The 15850-nt window shown below is 38.2% G+C and overlaps 2 protein-coding genes across 2 annotated transcripts; both read right to left on the reverse strand.

Moving 5' to 3' along the window:
* Positions 1-10596: 10596 nt before the first annotated feature.
* LOC149936148 (uncharacterized) lies at positions 10597-12656 on the reverse strand. The gene is made up of 9 exons (XM_090153248.1): positions 12168-12656; positions 11971-12090; positions 11779-11898; positions 11586-11705; positions 11394-11513; positions 11202-11321; positions 11011-11126; positions 10785-10952; positions 10597-10675 (listed from the first exon to the last, which is right to left on the reverse strand). The coding sequence occupies exons 1-8, from the start codon at positions 12274-12276 to the stop codon at positions 10785-10787; spliced, it is 993 nt and encodes a 330-aa protein (XP_090009374.1). The 5' UTR covers positions 12277-12656; the 3' UTR covers positions 10597-10675.
* On the reverse strand, positions 12616-14213 carry LOC149936149 (uncharacterized). The gene is made up of 7 exons (XM_090153247.1): positions 14109-14213; positions 13734-14027; positions 13434-13668; positions 13180-13344; positions 12907-13099; positions 12766-12846; positions 12616-12702 (listed from the first exon to the last, which is right to left on the reverse strand). The coding sequence occupies exons 1-7, from the start codon at positions 14111-14113 to the stop codon at positions 12680-12682; spliced, it is 996 nt and encodes a 331-aa protein (XP_090009373.1). The 5' UTR covers positions 14114-14213; the 3' UTR covers positions 12616-12679.
* Between the last annotated feature and the right edge of the window lie 1637 nt (positions 14214-15850).

The following is a 15850-nucleotide window of genomic DNA, read 5'->3' on the forward strand; positions in this document are numbered from 1 at the left end:
TTTTTTTCAACCAAAAAATTAAATTATTCTATCACTTTTTGGCCAAAACTATATTTGATTATCTTCCGTGAGTTTTTCTTTATTTATAGTTGGTAATATTTAAAAAATTCATATTTATCAATTACCGGAAAAAAAATCTTTAGACTTTTGGTTTCTTATCATACTAAAAAAAAAACGATTTTTAAAACTTATGCGCAAGGTAGTTGAAATAAATATTTCACGTTTAATTGTTGCGATTAACCATGGCTGAAACGTATGGGGCGCCAAACCGGAAAAAACTAAATAACATTTCTAGAAATATTTTAACACTTCTAGGAATATTTTAACACTTCTAGTATAGGAATATTTTCAAACTCTAGGAATATTTTCAAACTCTAGGAATATTTTCAAACTCTAGGAATATTTTCAAACTCTAGAAATATTTTCAAACTCTATCAATTTTAAGAATCCTATATATTTTAATAGACTTTCTATAGATATTTTAAAGCGTTTCCTAGTTATTTTAAGAGAGACGTTTCCTACATATTTTACGGACATAGAATATTTTTCGGCAAAACGCGGGACAGAAAGCAGCGCTTGTAGTTTCCAATCGGAGAGTTGAGTGTGAACACTGTAAAGGCGAACTATGATGGTACTTGTACCGTTGATGGGATGGTTCTTGTACCGTTAATGGGGTGGTTCTTGTACCATTGATGGGATGGTACTTGTACCATTGATGGGATGGTTCTTGTACCGTTAATGGGATGGTTCTTGTACCGTTAATGGCGTGGTTCTTGTACCATTGATGGGATGGTTCTTGTACCGTTTATGGGATGGTTCTTGTACCGTTAATGGGGTGGTTCTTGTACCATTGATGGGATGGTTCTTGTACCGTTGATGGGATGGTTCTTGTACCGTTAATGGATTGGTTCTTGTACCATTGATGGGATGGTTCTTGTACCGTTGATGGGATGGTATTTGTACCATTGATGGGATGGTTCTTGTACCATTGATGGGATGGTTTTTGTACCGTTGATGGGATGGTACTTGTACCATTGATGGGATGGTTCTTGTACCGTTAATGGGATGGTACTTGTACCATTGATGGGATGGTACTTGTTACATTGCAGGGATGGTTCTTGTACCGTTGATGGAGAGGTACTTGTACCGTTGATGATAAGCCTCCACTGAAAGATCTAGTGTCCGAATCTGCATCCTTCAATAAGCGATCTGATTTACGGGTATCCTCTGGAAAACCTGGTCTCCTAATTCCTAATTGAACTCGGATGCTTGAGCTCTACGTGTTCTCGCCTCAAGAAAATTTATGGTCAACGGTACAAGTACCACTCCATCAACGGTACAAGTACCATCCCATCATAGCTAGCCTTTACAGTGTTCACACTCAACTCTCCGATTGGAAACTACAAGCGCTGCTTTCTCTCCCGCATTTTGCCGAAAAATATATTATGTCTGTAAAATATGTAGGAAACGTCTCTCTTAAAATAACTAGGAAACGCTTTAAAATATATAGGATTTTTAAAATTGATAGGTAATTTTAAAATATTCCTAGAGTTTGAAAATATTTCTAGAGTTTGAAAATATTTCTAGAGTTTGAAAATATTTCTAGAGTTTGAAAATATTCCTAGAAGTTTGAAAATATTCCTAGAAGTTTGAAAATATTCCTAGAATTGTTAAAATATTCCTAGAAATGTTATTTAGTTTTTCCGGTTTGGCGCCCCATATATAAGCCAATAAGTAATATAACAATAATAACCAGCGGCAACTTTTAGGAGTGTATACAGTAGCGTAACTAGGAACTCCGGGGCCCCCCTTGAAAAACGACTCGGGGCCCTTTTAAAAAGCATCAATTTCAATCATAAACGTTTGGGGGCCCCTAGTTCTCGGGGGCCCCCCCGCGCCGCGAGGTCTGCGGGGGCGCTATTTACGCCACTGAGTGTATATCGTATAGCTTTGCTGTGTGCAACCGACACCTGTTTTCTTTGAAGGACTATGAAGAACTCCTTTCTACGTGTAACTTATTTGTCTACGACAACGTCTGCTACTGTTGACATTATCTATACGCACACTATGGAAGTTAAGCGTAGAAAAAATTAACTTGGGAGAAAATGAGTAAACTTGTAAGACTATAACTCCTATATTTATTCACCCTACACGTTTACTAGTCCTTACTTATGTTGTCTATTAAGGAAGTAAAATTTCCATAGCTTACTAAAAGGATATTATTTCAGAAGTGGAGAAAGAAACGTAATTAGCCTTTTCAGTTTACATAGAGCCACATAGTGGCAAATGCGAGAAGCTCATGAAATGCTGGATTTTCGTCTGCTAAGCAGACGATTTTTCCATAAAGCGTCTGCTTAGCAGACGAAAATCCAGCAGTTTATGAGCTTCTTGCATTTGCCACTACGTGGCTCTATGTAAACTGAAAAGGCTGATTATTGAAAGTGCGATACTTGTACCCGGGTGCTTGTAAGGACTGGTCACTCAATCGCGTTGTGGGGGCATTGAGGACCAAAAATGCCCATCTCACTGAAACGTCGCCCCGTATTTTAGTAAACTGCGCAAACGACACAGGTTATATTGCGCTCTGGCCCGATGTCTGTAGACTTCCGCGGCCCAGATTAGAAAGGGAATTTTATGACCAACTTTATCCATTTTGTTAAAATAAAATGTATTTCACCGTTTCATTAGTCAGCATTGACACTTCAGTTTATTTCGTGATTTATCTATCCATCCTTTTCGGAATTAAGTGTAAGATACTAGCAGCAGCAGATGAAAACATAGTTATATTATTTGCTAAACCATGGTTTTTATTATAAAAAATAGTTAAAGTAGTTCACTATTATCCATGGGTAGACTAATACGAGTTTTCCATTAGTGTTTTATTACATTTTAGTCGGGGTACATCACAACTGGAACAACAAATATGATTGATTAACGAAGAAATATGGTCTATATTTCCAGAAAAAACAATTTGCTTTTTTTCGGTAAATATTTAATTCGTAAATATTTCGAAGAGTTATAATTTGATCTTATTTCTCTTAAAAAAAACAAGTGTGTACAAATTTATTTAAATAAAAGTTCATATCGGCTTCATGATAAAAAAATACATTCGGGGAAAGTAAGGCGGCGGTGAATTTATTGCGATCAAGATAATGTTTTTTTTTCAAACTATATAATTAGTTGATAAACAAACTCGAGATTTTACCGTTAAATTATCTGGAAGTTTCCGATTAATCATGGTTAACTGAATTTACCGGTTGAAACGATCAGAAAAATCCGAGCCCTAATTTATAGAGAGCAAGGCTAAATTTGTTAATCGATTTTCAGACATTGTTGTTCTTAAAAATGATTCGAGTCTATTAAGTGTACTAAAACTACGCTCTGAAATAGTATTAGCAACAGGTATGCATAATACAATTTGGAAATATTTTACGAGATCTGGGAATGCCTGCTCGTATGTCAATAAATATTTATAGCAATCGGAAACATTTTGCAAATTTTGAGGTTTAAGATATTCATTGGTTTCAAGCTGCGTTTGCAAACTTTCTGTGTTTATGTTTTCACCGCTTTTGGTACTAAATAACATTTTAGCAACGTTGACCTGATTTTTCAGAGACTCCATTTCAAAATTAAATCTTTTGTAGTTTTGACAAAACGCAGTAATTTTTTCAACGTTCAAAAACTCGCTCGAATTTGGGTCTGATGCGCAAAGTTCTTCATAAATAGAACAATTTTCTAACAATCTTTTTTTCATTTCTAATACGAATCTATCTAAAATTTCAAAATAAGTTGCTTTAAGTTGGTCGCCAATAGTTTTGAACTCCGTTTCCCGACTTCCTATAGTACCCGTTATTATGGTACCTTTTAACCTTTTGCTTTGAATAATTTTTCTTTTCATGGGTACTTTGACGGAACTATTCTTTTCTGGTACTGGAATTGAGGCTGAGAGAGCTAATTGTTTCGCAAATTGCTACGGCTTGAGTTATAACTACTTTTGGATTTTTCAAATATTCAGACAACACATTTGTTACGCCTAAAATCTCATCTAATGCTACGACCATTAATAAAATGCTGAAATTTTGAAGCTGGGAATGGTACCCTCTACATTCGGCTGTTTCCTCAGATTTGCCACTTTCAATTAAGTTTTCTAAAGCTAAAACTACAGCATTATATCTAGTTCTAAAAAAATGTATACATTTTTTTTACTGGACCATCTAGTGTCACAACTCTGGGGTAATTTTAATATTACATCGTATTCAACCTCTTTTTGGGCCTCTTGAAAATACCCACTTCGAAGTGACGAATTACTTTGAAATGTCTAAATTGCCTGTAACAAACCAAGTGTTTCACGAATTATTGGTACATTCTTACAGGTATCCACCAAAACTAAATTTAGGCGATGGGCGTAACAGTGCACATATGGACACATCTCACCCACAGCATCCTTAATCCTAATGTTCACTCCCGACTTACTTCCACTCATTACACTCGCTCCGTCATATGTTTGCGCTACACAGTTTGATATTTTTAACCCATTTGATAAAAGAATATTAATAATCGCGGAAGACAACAAAAGACAAAAACCTTTCAAGAACCTCTCCCTTAGTGGTGGTAAATCGAACACAAACACTTAGTTGTTCTACACCGCCTGTCCCTAGTTTCATCAGCAATTATTGCGTAAAAACCACCCGAATCATTAATATCCTGAACATAAGCTCGTTTTGTATTGATCCGTGGGTATATTTTGCTACATTGGGCATGCTATCTACTTTTTTCTTTAAGTCAGGTGAAATGCGCTTTAACAATTCTAGGATTTCAATGAAATTTCCACGATTTTGCTGATCGTCGTTCTCTCGATGCCCTCTTAACGCGATATTCTGTTGAGCGCATGTTAAAACAATTTGCACATGGGCGGATAAAACTTCTCTGTTTCGAATAGTATCTAAACGGTGTTGCTTATTTATCTGTGAAGTTATAGCTCCTCGTTTCTTAGACTGTAAAAAATGTATGTACTTCGTTTCCGCTAATTGGTGGGTCGATTTCTCGGAAGTAAAATGTTCGTGAAATTTCTCATTCATATTTTTCCAATTTTTAAAACCAGTTGTGAAATATTTTTTTTTTACCACTGCTTGGAAAATGACGGCAGCAAAAACAGTATACCATGTCATTTTCTACAGAATATTCCAAAAAGGGATATTTTACATAATAAATACTATTGAAACTTCGTTTTTGACCCCTAATAATCGTTTGGGGAAATGATAAGAGCCTTGGTTGAGCGAGTGGAGAATCCATGTCGATACTAATGTCAGGAATAATTTGAGTTGCATTTAAATCAGATAGAGCAGGAGTTAAATGGTGCACGATACTGCTATTCTCATGGAGTTATCGGGAATTCCTGGAAGCGACAAATGAAAGTGCAATGTCATTTGAATTGTTTGATTCACTTTCACTAGGAGCTCCTATTAAGATATTATCAATAACTGATTCTTCAATGCCTTCTACAACTTTATCGAAAACATTTTGACTCGTTTGCAACATAGAATGTTTATTTATAACATCGTTCGATTTATTAGTTGAAAGATTACTTTCAACATGAACCCCTATAGCGTCCTTCAATAAGCTTATTTTATTGTCAGTACTATTTTGTTTTGGTTCGGATTCTAGCGATTTGTTTTCGTTGTGGGAAAGTTGATTTTTTAAAGATTCAGTAGTGGTTGGTAAGTCAAGTTTGTTCGCAATTGCATTTAATTGAGTTTGTTCTAAGACTGGAATTGATGTTTTGAAGTACTTATTTAGAGCCCCTTTTTGAGAATTTAAAAATTCTTGACTGGCTTTTCGCTTTTTGCGACTTTGGCTTCCGGACGGAAATTTTCTCCCACTCATTTCTCCAATTTTTTTTAATTTGTCAATACTTAAATAGTTAAATTTACCGGATATAATTATCTAAACGTATCTCTAAAATCCTTCTAATTCTCGAGGAATATTTATCTTAGTAAATAATAAGACTAAGTTTCTAAGATATTAGAAAAATAACTAATAATAGTAATTTGCCTTGACAAAGGCGGTTTGGAAAATATATATCTACTAATAGTTAGCTAGCCCTGAAAAATGCTTTTTGGAAAAATTAACTATTAATAGTTAATTAGCCTTTAAAAGGCTGTTGAAATAATTTGAAATAAAATCAAACTATCAACTAGTCATTTAGCTAAGTGTTTATATTTTAAACAAGCGCATTAGGGCTTCTTTAAACCTCGAGGAGGTAGAAGTCCGCTCTTGCTAAAATATTAGAACAGAAAAGACTAAACTACTTATAATTCGAGAAAGACTTTCAAAATATATATCTACTAATAGTTAGCTAGCCTTGAAAAAGGCTGTTTGGAAAAATTAATTATTAATAGTTAATTAGCCTTTAAAAGGCTGTTGAAATAATTTGAAATAAAATTAAACTATCAACTAGTCATTTAGCTAAGTGTTTATATTTTAAACAAGCGCATTAGGGCTTCTTTAAACCTCGAGGAGGTAGAAGTCCGCTCTTGCTAAAATATTAGAACAGAAAAAACTAAACTACTTATAATTCGAGAAAGACTTTCAAAATATATATCTACTAATAGTTAGCTAGCCTTGAAAAAGGCTGTTTGGAAAAATTAATTATTAATAGTTAATTAGCCTTTAAAAGGCTGTTGAAATAAAATTAAACTATCAACTAGTCATTTAGCTAAGTGTTTATATTTTAAACAAGCGCATTAGGGCTTCTTTAAACCTCGAGGAGGTAGAAGTCCGCTCTTTCCAAAATATTAGAACAGAAAGACTAAAGACTTAAAATTCGAGGAAGACTTTCAAAATAGACCTGACTCGTTCTGGAGCTCAAGACGAAATGGAAAGAAATGTTTAAAAAAACAACTCGGCCCAGGCCGTAATATTAGTTCCACATCAGTGTATTAGAGTGGACAAATATATACACCCTTAGTAGACACAGGTAGGCAAACTAATACAAAAGCTAATGAGGCTACGTGATTTATTATCTTTTTATAAATAAATAGCCACCCTAAGTTAAAGAGTGGATGCCGCCCACCATCAGCTGACCCGGGTGGGCAAACTAATAAAAAATCTGTTGGGCCCATGTGATTTCCTATTGTTTGAAATAAAATTCACCATCCTATGTTAAAGAGTGGCCACCGCCCACCCTCATGAAATCAACTTTTTTTTTCCGGTAACTCTCCCTTTAAGGGGGTTGGTCGGAGGGGGCGGAAATTAACGGCACTGCGTGCGCGTTAAAGAGTTCTATCGAATGAGACCAACTGTTTTTTTTCGGTCACTCTCCCTTTAATAAGAAAGTGCCACACTTATTTATTACTTCTGACCATACACGGTTTCGATAAGAAAGTGCCACACTTATTTATTACTTCTGACCATACACGGTTTCGATAAGAAAGTGCCACACTTATTTATTACTTCTGACCATACACGGTTTCGATAAGAAAGTGCCACACTTATTTATTACTTCTGACCATACACGGTTTCCATAAGAAAGTGCCACACTTATTTATTACTTCTGACCATACACGGTTTCGATAAGAAAGTGCCACACTTATTTATTACTTCTGACCATACACGGTTTCCATAAGAAAGTGCCACACTTATTACTTCTGACCATACACGGTTTCGATAAGAAAGTGCCACATTTATTACTTCTGACCAAACACGGTTTCGATAAGAAAGTGCCACACTTATTACTTCTGACCAAACACGGTTTCGATAAGAAAGTGCCACACTTATTATTATTATATAATATTATATGCTCTCTGCTGCAATGTCTAACGGATCTATCTCTCCTGCCTTTACGGGCACTACTAGTTAACAATCTACTTGTACCGCTATAGAAAGTGCCACACTTATTTATTAATTCTGACCATACACGGTTTCGATAAGAAAGTGCCTCACTTCTTACTTTTGACCAAACACGGTTTCGATAAGAAAGTGCCACACTTATTATCCCCAGTCCGACCCGCAGACCGCACCGTCAGCGGGGGCTCGCGATTCAGGGGCGAGGGAGAAAATTGACGGGTGAAAAAGCCTATGTGATACGAAAAGAGAACGGAATATGGTTGTCCGCAAATCCCCAGTCCGACCCGCAGACCGTACCGTCAGCGGGGCTTCGCGATTCAGGGGCGAGGGATAAAATTGACGGGCGAAAAAGCCTATGTGATACGAAAAGAGAACGGAATATGGTTGTCCGCAAATCCCCAGTCCAACCCGCAGACCGCACCGTCAGCGGGGCTTCGCGATTCAGGGGCGAGGGAGAAAATTGACGAGCGAAAAAGCCTATGTGATACGAAAAGAGAACGGAATATGGTTGTCCGCAAATCCCCAGCCCGACCCGCAGACCGCACCGTCAGCGGGGCTTCGCGATTCAGGGGCGAGGGAGAAAATTGACGGGCGAAAAAGCCTATGTGATACGAAAAGAGAACGGAATATGGTTGTCCGCAAATCCCCAGTCCAACCCGCAGACCGCACCGTCAGCGGGGCTTCGCGATTCAGGGGCGAGGGAGAAAATTGACGAGCGAAAAAGCCTATGTGATACGAAAAGAGAACGGAATATGGTTGTCCGCAAATCCCCAGCCCGACCCGCAGACTGCACCGTCAGCGGCGCGCTCTCCTGCCTTTACGGGCACTACTAGTTAACAATCTACTTGTCCCGCTTTTGAGTAAACGCAAAATTTCGTACCGCCCCCAATGGAAGAAAAAAAGGTGCTGATTCGTTTCTCCGACTTTACGTTTCCCATTACTCCGACTTCCCATTACTCCGACTTCCCATTACTCCGACTTCCCATTACTCCGACTTCCCATTACTCCGACTTCCCTTGTCTCTGCGTAGTAGGATTTGTTGGTCGGGAAAATTCTAAACTATTGAGCGGGATGTTTTTAATATAGGCGGGTAAGTTTGAATATCAATTGTTTAATGATTTATTTCTTCAATTGTCCTTAAGATCCATTTAAGTCTTTACTTGTTTCTGAAAAATCGCAGATAAATTTACAATAAGCATGAGTCTGATTGGTTTTAAACTAGTTTAATGATTTATTTCTTCAATTGTCCTTAAGATCCATTTAAGTCATTACTTGTTTCTGAAAAATCGCAGACAAATTTGAAATTGCAATAAGCATGAGTCTAATTGGTTTTGAAATACATATATTAATTTTTTTATTTTTGGGTGTAATAGCACAAAAACGCATGTTTTCTATAAGATTTTTTCTAAAAAATTGTCCCCTAAAATGGCACCACTGAGAGATTCAGGCACAAGGTTAGTAGAGAAAAATACACTATGATTCAGGCATTGAGTTGGGAATAAATAGAGGTACAACTAAATCTGGCTGACGCGGGAACAATTTATTTCAATAAGGAAACTTTATCAATTTTATCGATCGTTCTACCGTGGCGGCTTCTTTCTCTGGTGGTGGTTTTTATATGGCAATTGAATTTTTGGGCGAATCTGACGCGAAATTGAAATGTATGATTTATCGTAAAAAACAAACCTTTGAAGTTGTTTAAAACAATTTTATTCTGTCAACACGATCCTTTTTAGCACAAGTTACAGTGAGTTAGCTAATAATTATTTATTTTCAACCATATAACTTTACAAAATATAGATGGCACTACCACCTAATTATAAAGATAAATTTCGTAGTCTTCTCAAAACAGGTCCCGCGTAACCATGGCAACCGAAATCGTGATTGTAATTCTAGCAGTATTTTTCCCAATTCAATGGATTCAGGTGGAGTCGGAGAAATGAGGTTGAAGATCTATAATTCAAGTTATTCAACACAAAAATAATTGCTTATGTGGCTGGGAAGATGCATTGCTTCTTAAAACACTGGTTTTCATGATTACAAAACAAAAAGTAACAGGATTTTATTACCTAGACGCCAATCAAATAATCTATTGTCCTACGGCAAAACGGACATTGGTTTTTTGTTTGAAGCATAGAAAAGCACCTGTAACATGCTTTATGGCTACATGGTATTGCTCTAGTGCTGGCAATATTTTCATAGCATATATTGCACTCTTCAGATTCGTTTTGATCGTTCTAAAACCAAAAGGTTTAATACATGTTGAATATTTCCGTACAATAATTATTTTTTAAAAATCGTCAAAAAAAACTTGGCAAAAACAGATCTACGTCCCTAGTTTACGCTTTCCATTCCCTATCGTTGCGGGGTTTGCCGCGGTCGAAAACGGTGTCCGGATGTGTCCTTGGAGGCCATGGCGAACGTTGATGAATTGCCGGGGCCTTACGGTGGTTGACTGTCCTGGCAGCGCTGTAGCGGAATTTTGAAAAAATGTCAAAAAAAACTTGGCAAAAACAGATCTACGTCCCTAGTTTACGCTTTCCATTCACTATCGTTGCGGCGTTTGCCGCGGTCGAAAACGGTGTCCAGATGGGTCCTTGGAGGCCATGGCGAACTTTAATGAACTGCCGGGGCCTTACGGTGGTTGACTGTCCTGGCAGCGCTGTATGTCACTGAAAAAAACTTTTATTTTTGGGTGTAATAGCACAAAAACGCATGTTTTCTATAAGATTTTTTCTAAAAATTTGTCCCCTAAAATGGCACCACTGAGAAGCCATAGGAATGAAGCCTCGAGAGATTCAGGTGGAGCCGGAGAAATGAGGTTGAAGATCTATAATTCAACATAAAAAATAATTGCTTATGTGGCTGGGAAGATGCATTGCTTCTTAAAACACTGGTTTTTTATGATTACAAAACAAAAAGTAACAGGATTTTATTACCTAGACGCCAATCAAATAATCTATTGTCCTACGGCAAAACAGACATTGGTTTTTTGTTTGAAGCATAGAAAAGCACCTGTAACATGCTTTATGGCTACATGGTATTGCTCTAGTGCTGGCAATATTGTCATAGCATATATTGCACTCTTCAGATTCGTTTTGATCGTTCTAAAACCAAAAGGTTTAATACATTTTGTATATTTCCGTACAATATTTATTTTTTTACTTGTGCTTCAAGAAGAACATTCTGAATTAGTGCTGCAACAGGTTCTTCCTCAGAGCGATCAGCTTCAATTGGCATTAGGCCGTCGTAAAGATCGTAATCTCTTAACATGCCTTCAACTGATTCAAGAACGCTCATTTATAATATATGTCAATGAAAAGTTTTTTGGCACACAAATTCAAGTTTACGCTTACCATTCACTATCGTTGCGGCGTTTGTTGCGATCGAAAACGGTGTCCGGATGGGTCCTTGAAGGCCATGGCAGACGCCGATGATCTGCCGGGGCCTTACGGTGGTTGACGGTCCTGGCAGCGCTGTGGCGGAATTTTGAAAATACGTCAAAAAAACTTGGCAAAAACAAACCTACGTCCCTAGTTTACGCTTACCATTCACTATCGTTGCGGCGTTTGTCGCGGTCGAAGACGGTGGCTGGATGGGTCCTTGGAGGCCATGGTGGGCGTCGATGATCTGCCGGGGCCTTACGGTGGTTGACGGTCCTGGCAGCGCTGTGGCGGAATTTTGAAAATATGTCAAAAAAACTTGGCAAAAACAAATCTACGTCCCTAGTTTACGCTAACCATTCACTATCGTTGCGGCGTTTGTTGCGATCGAAAACGGTGTCCGGATGGGTCCTTGGAGGCCATGGCAGACGCCGACGATCTGCCGGGGCCTTACGGTGGTTGACGGTCCTGGCAGCGCTGTGGCGGAATTTTGAAAATACGTCAAAAAAAACTTGGCAAAAACAAATCTACGTCCCTAGTTTACGCTTACCATTCACTATCGTTGCGGCGTTTGTCGCGGTCGAAGACGGTATCTGGATGGGTCCTTGGAGGCCATGGTGGGCGTCGATGATCTGCCGGGGCCTTACGGTGGTTGACGGTCCTGGCAGCGCTGTGGCGGAATTTTGAAAATACGTCAAAAAAACTTGGCAAAAACAAACCTACGTCCCTAGTTTACGCTTACCATTCACTATCGTTGCGGCGTTTGTCGCGGTCGAAGACGGTGGCTGGTTGGGTCCTTGGAGGCCATGGCGGGCACCGACGATCTGCCGGGGCTTTACGGTGGTTGACTGTCCTGGCAGCGCTGTGGCGGAATTTTGAATATATGTCAATGAAAAAAAACTTTGCAAAAACAGATCTACGTCCCTAGTTTACGCTTACCATTAACCATTCCAAGAACCGCTGGAGCGTAGGCGGCGTCTTTTCGTGGAGCTTCGACCAGCTCCAATCTCATTCCGAGGGGTGAATTTGGATCGCGCACTACCCTCATGCGCACCGTCTCAATAGTAGCTGTAACTGCTGCTGCTGCTGCTGCTGATGGTGGTGGTGGTGATGGTGGTAGTAGTTGTTGGGCTACTACCAGAGGCGCGACTGGTGGAGACGTTTGTGGAAGCGTTGGTGGAGACTGTCCTGGAGACGGGGGTGGAGACGGTTGTTGCGACGGTCGTGGAGACCGTGGAGAAGCTGGTGGAGACTGTCGTGGAGATGGTGGTGGAAACGGTGGTGGAGATGGAGGTGGTTGGTTGCCTGGAATTTGCGGGTCTCCGAAATCTTGGTCATCTTCGTCATTATCAGGGCTTATAAAGTGCTTTGCTCGCTCTAAGAATTGAACGATGTCGATTTGTTCGCTCTGAAATTCTTCGGTAAGAGCTCGTATTCGGCTACCAAAATTGTTACAGTTTGTATAATTGACACCCTTTAAAAGCAGAATTAAGTCAAAATATTGCTTATTTATCATTTTGTACGTAACGCTTATTACGTGTCGATCGAATTTTCATCCCTTCAAGATCAGCGGCGTAGTGGTCTCGTCTTTGAGAGTCTTCCGTTAATTGGAGATGATCTAAAGAACAGAAAATTACTGGTTAATATTAAGAACCGACAATATGGTTTTAATTTATACCAATGTATTTCCATATTCCAATATTTTGATAGTTCACTAATCTGTTAAATCTTGAATTCCACGATTCATTATCATTATTGGTCCTCCTCAGTAAGTTCCAGACAGATATAACCGCCGGCGTTACAACTCTAATCCAGTAGTCTTGGACATACTGAGCAAGTCCATTTAATGCTGCAAACTTAGTGTTGGGTAGCTAAATAAATAATTACGTTATTGTAGCCGTTATACTCATTACTATTATATTACGAAAAGTCGAATAATTTATCTACGCACATAGGCCATTGCTGCCATTCTAAATCTAATGATATCCAATCCTTCCTGAATCCGTGCTGCTGGTAAGAGAGGAAGCGCCATAATCATTTTCAATGCGTCTCTAGCTGGTCCGTTAACTTTGTAGATATTTATCAAATGCACGGTTTGGATTTTTCGATATATAGCCTAATTTATTTTACAAAAATGGATGTTTTAAATTTACTACACAAATTACTGCGACATCAATGTAAAATGTATAAGGTGCTTTTATTTACTTGCGCAAAGTGGAACCAGCACCCGTTCATTTGGGCGGCGGGAAAATGACGCCTGAGACTGTTTTGAAGGCCTAATTCATAATCAGTCATTATTTCGGTCGGACATAGTGCAGGAAACTCTTGTGAAACGTACTGGAAGAGTTCGTTGTACGCCTGCTGTGATTTTACAGTCATCAGCGCGTAAACGGCTGAGAAAACCGCCACCAATTTAAAGTTCCTATTGTCAGTACTTCTGCTAAAATAAGTAAAATATAACTTACATAGTTTGTACGGTTGGCTGCCAAATGAATCACAACTAACTGTTTGAAGAGTTTTGGAACTTTAAATGTGCCGTCTACAAACATTGACGTTGCTTCTGGCATCACATTGTCCGCCATGTACTGAGACACAAAAACCAGAGTGTGAAAAAGGGGTAGCATCACTCTGAAAAATGGGTTCCCACAAGAATCTCTAGAAAAGTGTTCAGCTATGCCTCTTGGACCCATATTTTCTGCAGCACCCTGAACGCTGTTGGGATTCACCGGAAATCTTTCCCGTGCTGCTCTACCCATCATGCTTTTCGTGTTGGTATAAGTCACGTCGGTGACGTCATGTCTAAATATCAAATATACCGTTGTCATTTTCAAATCGCCTTTACAAAACTGTCTGATTTTCGGAAGAAAATTATTTACTTACTCCATACGAAGGCGGTCGAAAACTGTCTTCTGAAGACGAGGCGAAACTTGAGGCTGCTAAAGTCCGTAATTTACCTTTGAACTCCATTGTGATTGTGTCCATGGTTATTACACATCTCCAAACGCTCAGCACCAGGTCGCAAAACTGCAGTTTGTTTGCACTTTAATACGGTGTTAGTTTGGAAATAACACCGAAAGTAAATGGAGCCATTGGGCTTTTTTTATTTCTTAAATACAAATAACCATCCTGCTTAAACACGCGACTGCCTTTTTGTTCACCTGTAATAATTTCCATGACTATTCTGGAAAGCAAAATCTCGTTGGAAAAGATTTTCAAGACGTGTATAATACAATTTATTTGCGGAACAAGTGGACAACGTTCGGTTTTATTCTGGAGGGCTGACGCGCTGTCCCTCTAGCCACTGGCTAACCACTCAAATTGTTGGGGGAGGTGGGCGTTTTTTATTTCAGAGCTAACAGTGAAGTTTACCTATTTCGCGCAAATTGGCTAAATTCTAGGAAGCCGGACTCTCCCATTGCCCTACAAGTTTAGGCCCATTAATCAAGTGAAGATAAGATTTTAAAGTTTGACAGGGTTTTTTCCCACGTAGGCGCTACAATTTGGGGCCCCCTCTTGCCCACCAATTTTAAATATATTTACTTCAACCATAAGTAACATAATAAACATAAGTATGACACTACCTATTTACCTAATGCATTTTTTTAATAATAGTCTGTTTCACCATTGACAACGTAAGTTATTATGTCACTTAAGACTAATAACTCTCGGCGAATTCCTCTTAGTCTTTGGAAATCAACGAGTGATACAGCCAAGGCTCATTAAAAATTGAAATGCTTTAAAAAATGTAAATAACGCTTACTTTGTGTGAAAATATTTATGCATAATTATATCAGGAGCTAACCATCTAATTGTACCACTATTGAGTAAACGCAATATTTCTTGCCCCGCCCCCCAATCCCCATATAGGGCGGGCACGAAATAAAAAGAGAAAGTGAGTCTACATCTCTGCTACTGACGGTCGTTTCATAATAGTCGTAAAAATATAGCGAAGAGAATTATATACAAGCCTTAAATCATTATATCCTTTTTAAATGGAGTTAATATAAACCCATAAAATATGTGCATTAGTTGATAGTCACAAGTTTTTCAGCAATTTCTCTATTAATTCCGCTACGGAAAATTTACCAATATGAAAAAATAGGGCCCCTTTTTTAATAAATTTGGGGCCCCCTCTAGTTTTCCACGTAGGCACGTGCCTACTCGTGCGTATTGCTGGCGGCGTCATTGGACTCTCAGGGCCTAAAAAGAGAATGAATTCGTGATCATTACCATCCTTAAAATTTGTCAATCCAACTCATAAACGCAAAAATAGACGATTTAATCTTAATTGGAGCCGGCAGGGCGCATTCCATGAGTTTTCTACTCTCTGCGTTATTATTTCAATTAAACTATGATTTTAAATCGTTGTTATTTCAGTTAAACTATGATTTTAAATCGTTATTATTTCAATGAAACTATGATTTTAAATCGTTATTATTTCAATTAAACTATGATTTTAAATCGTTATTATTTCAATTAAACTATGATTTTAAATCGTTATTATTTCAATTAAACTATGATTTTAAATCGTTATTATTTCAGTTAAACTATGATTTTAAATCGTTGTTATTTCAATTAAACTATGATTTTAAATCGTTGTTATTTCAATTAAACTATGATTT

This window comes from Leiobunum rupestre, chromosome 7 (genome assembly GCF_980474605.1).
Source record: "Leiobunum rupestre chromosome 7, qqLeiRupe1.1.hap1, whole genome shotgun sequence".
Taxonomy (NCBI): Eukaryota; Metazoa; Arthropoda; class Arachnida; order Opiliones; family Sclerosomatidae; genus Leiobunum; species Leiobunum rupestre.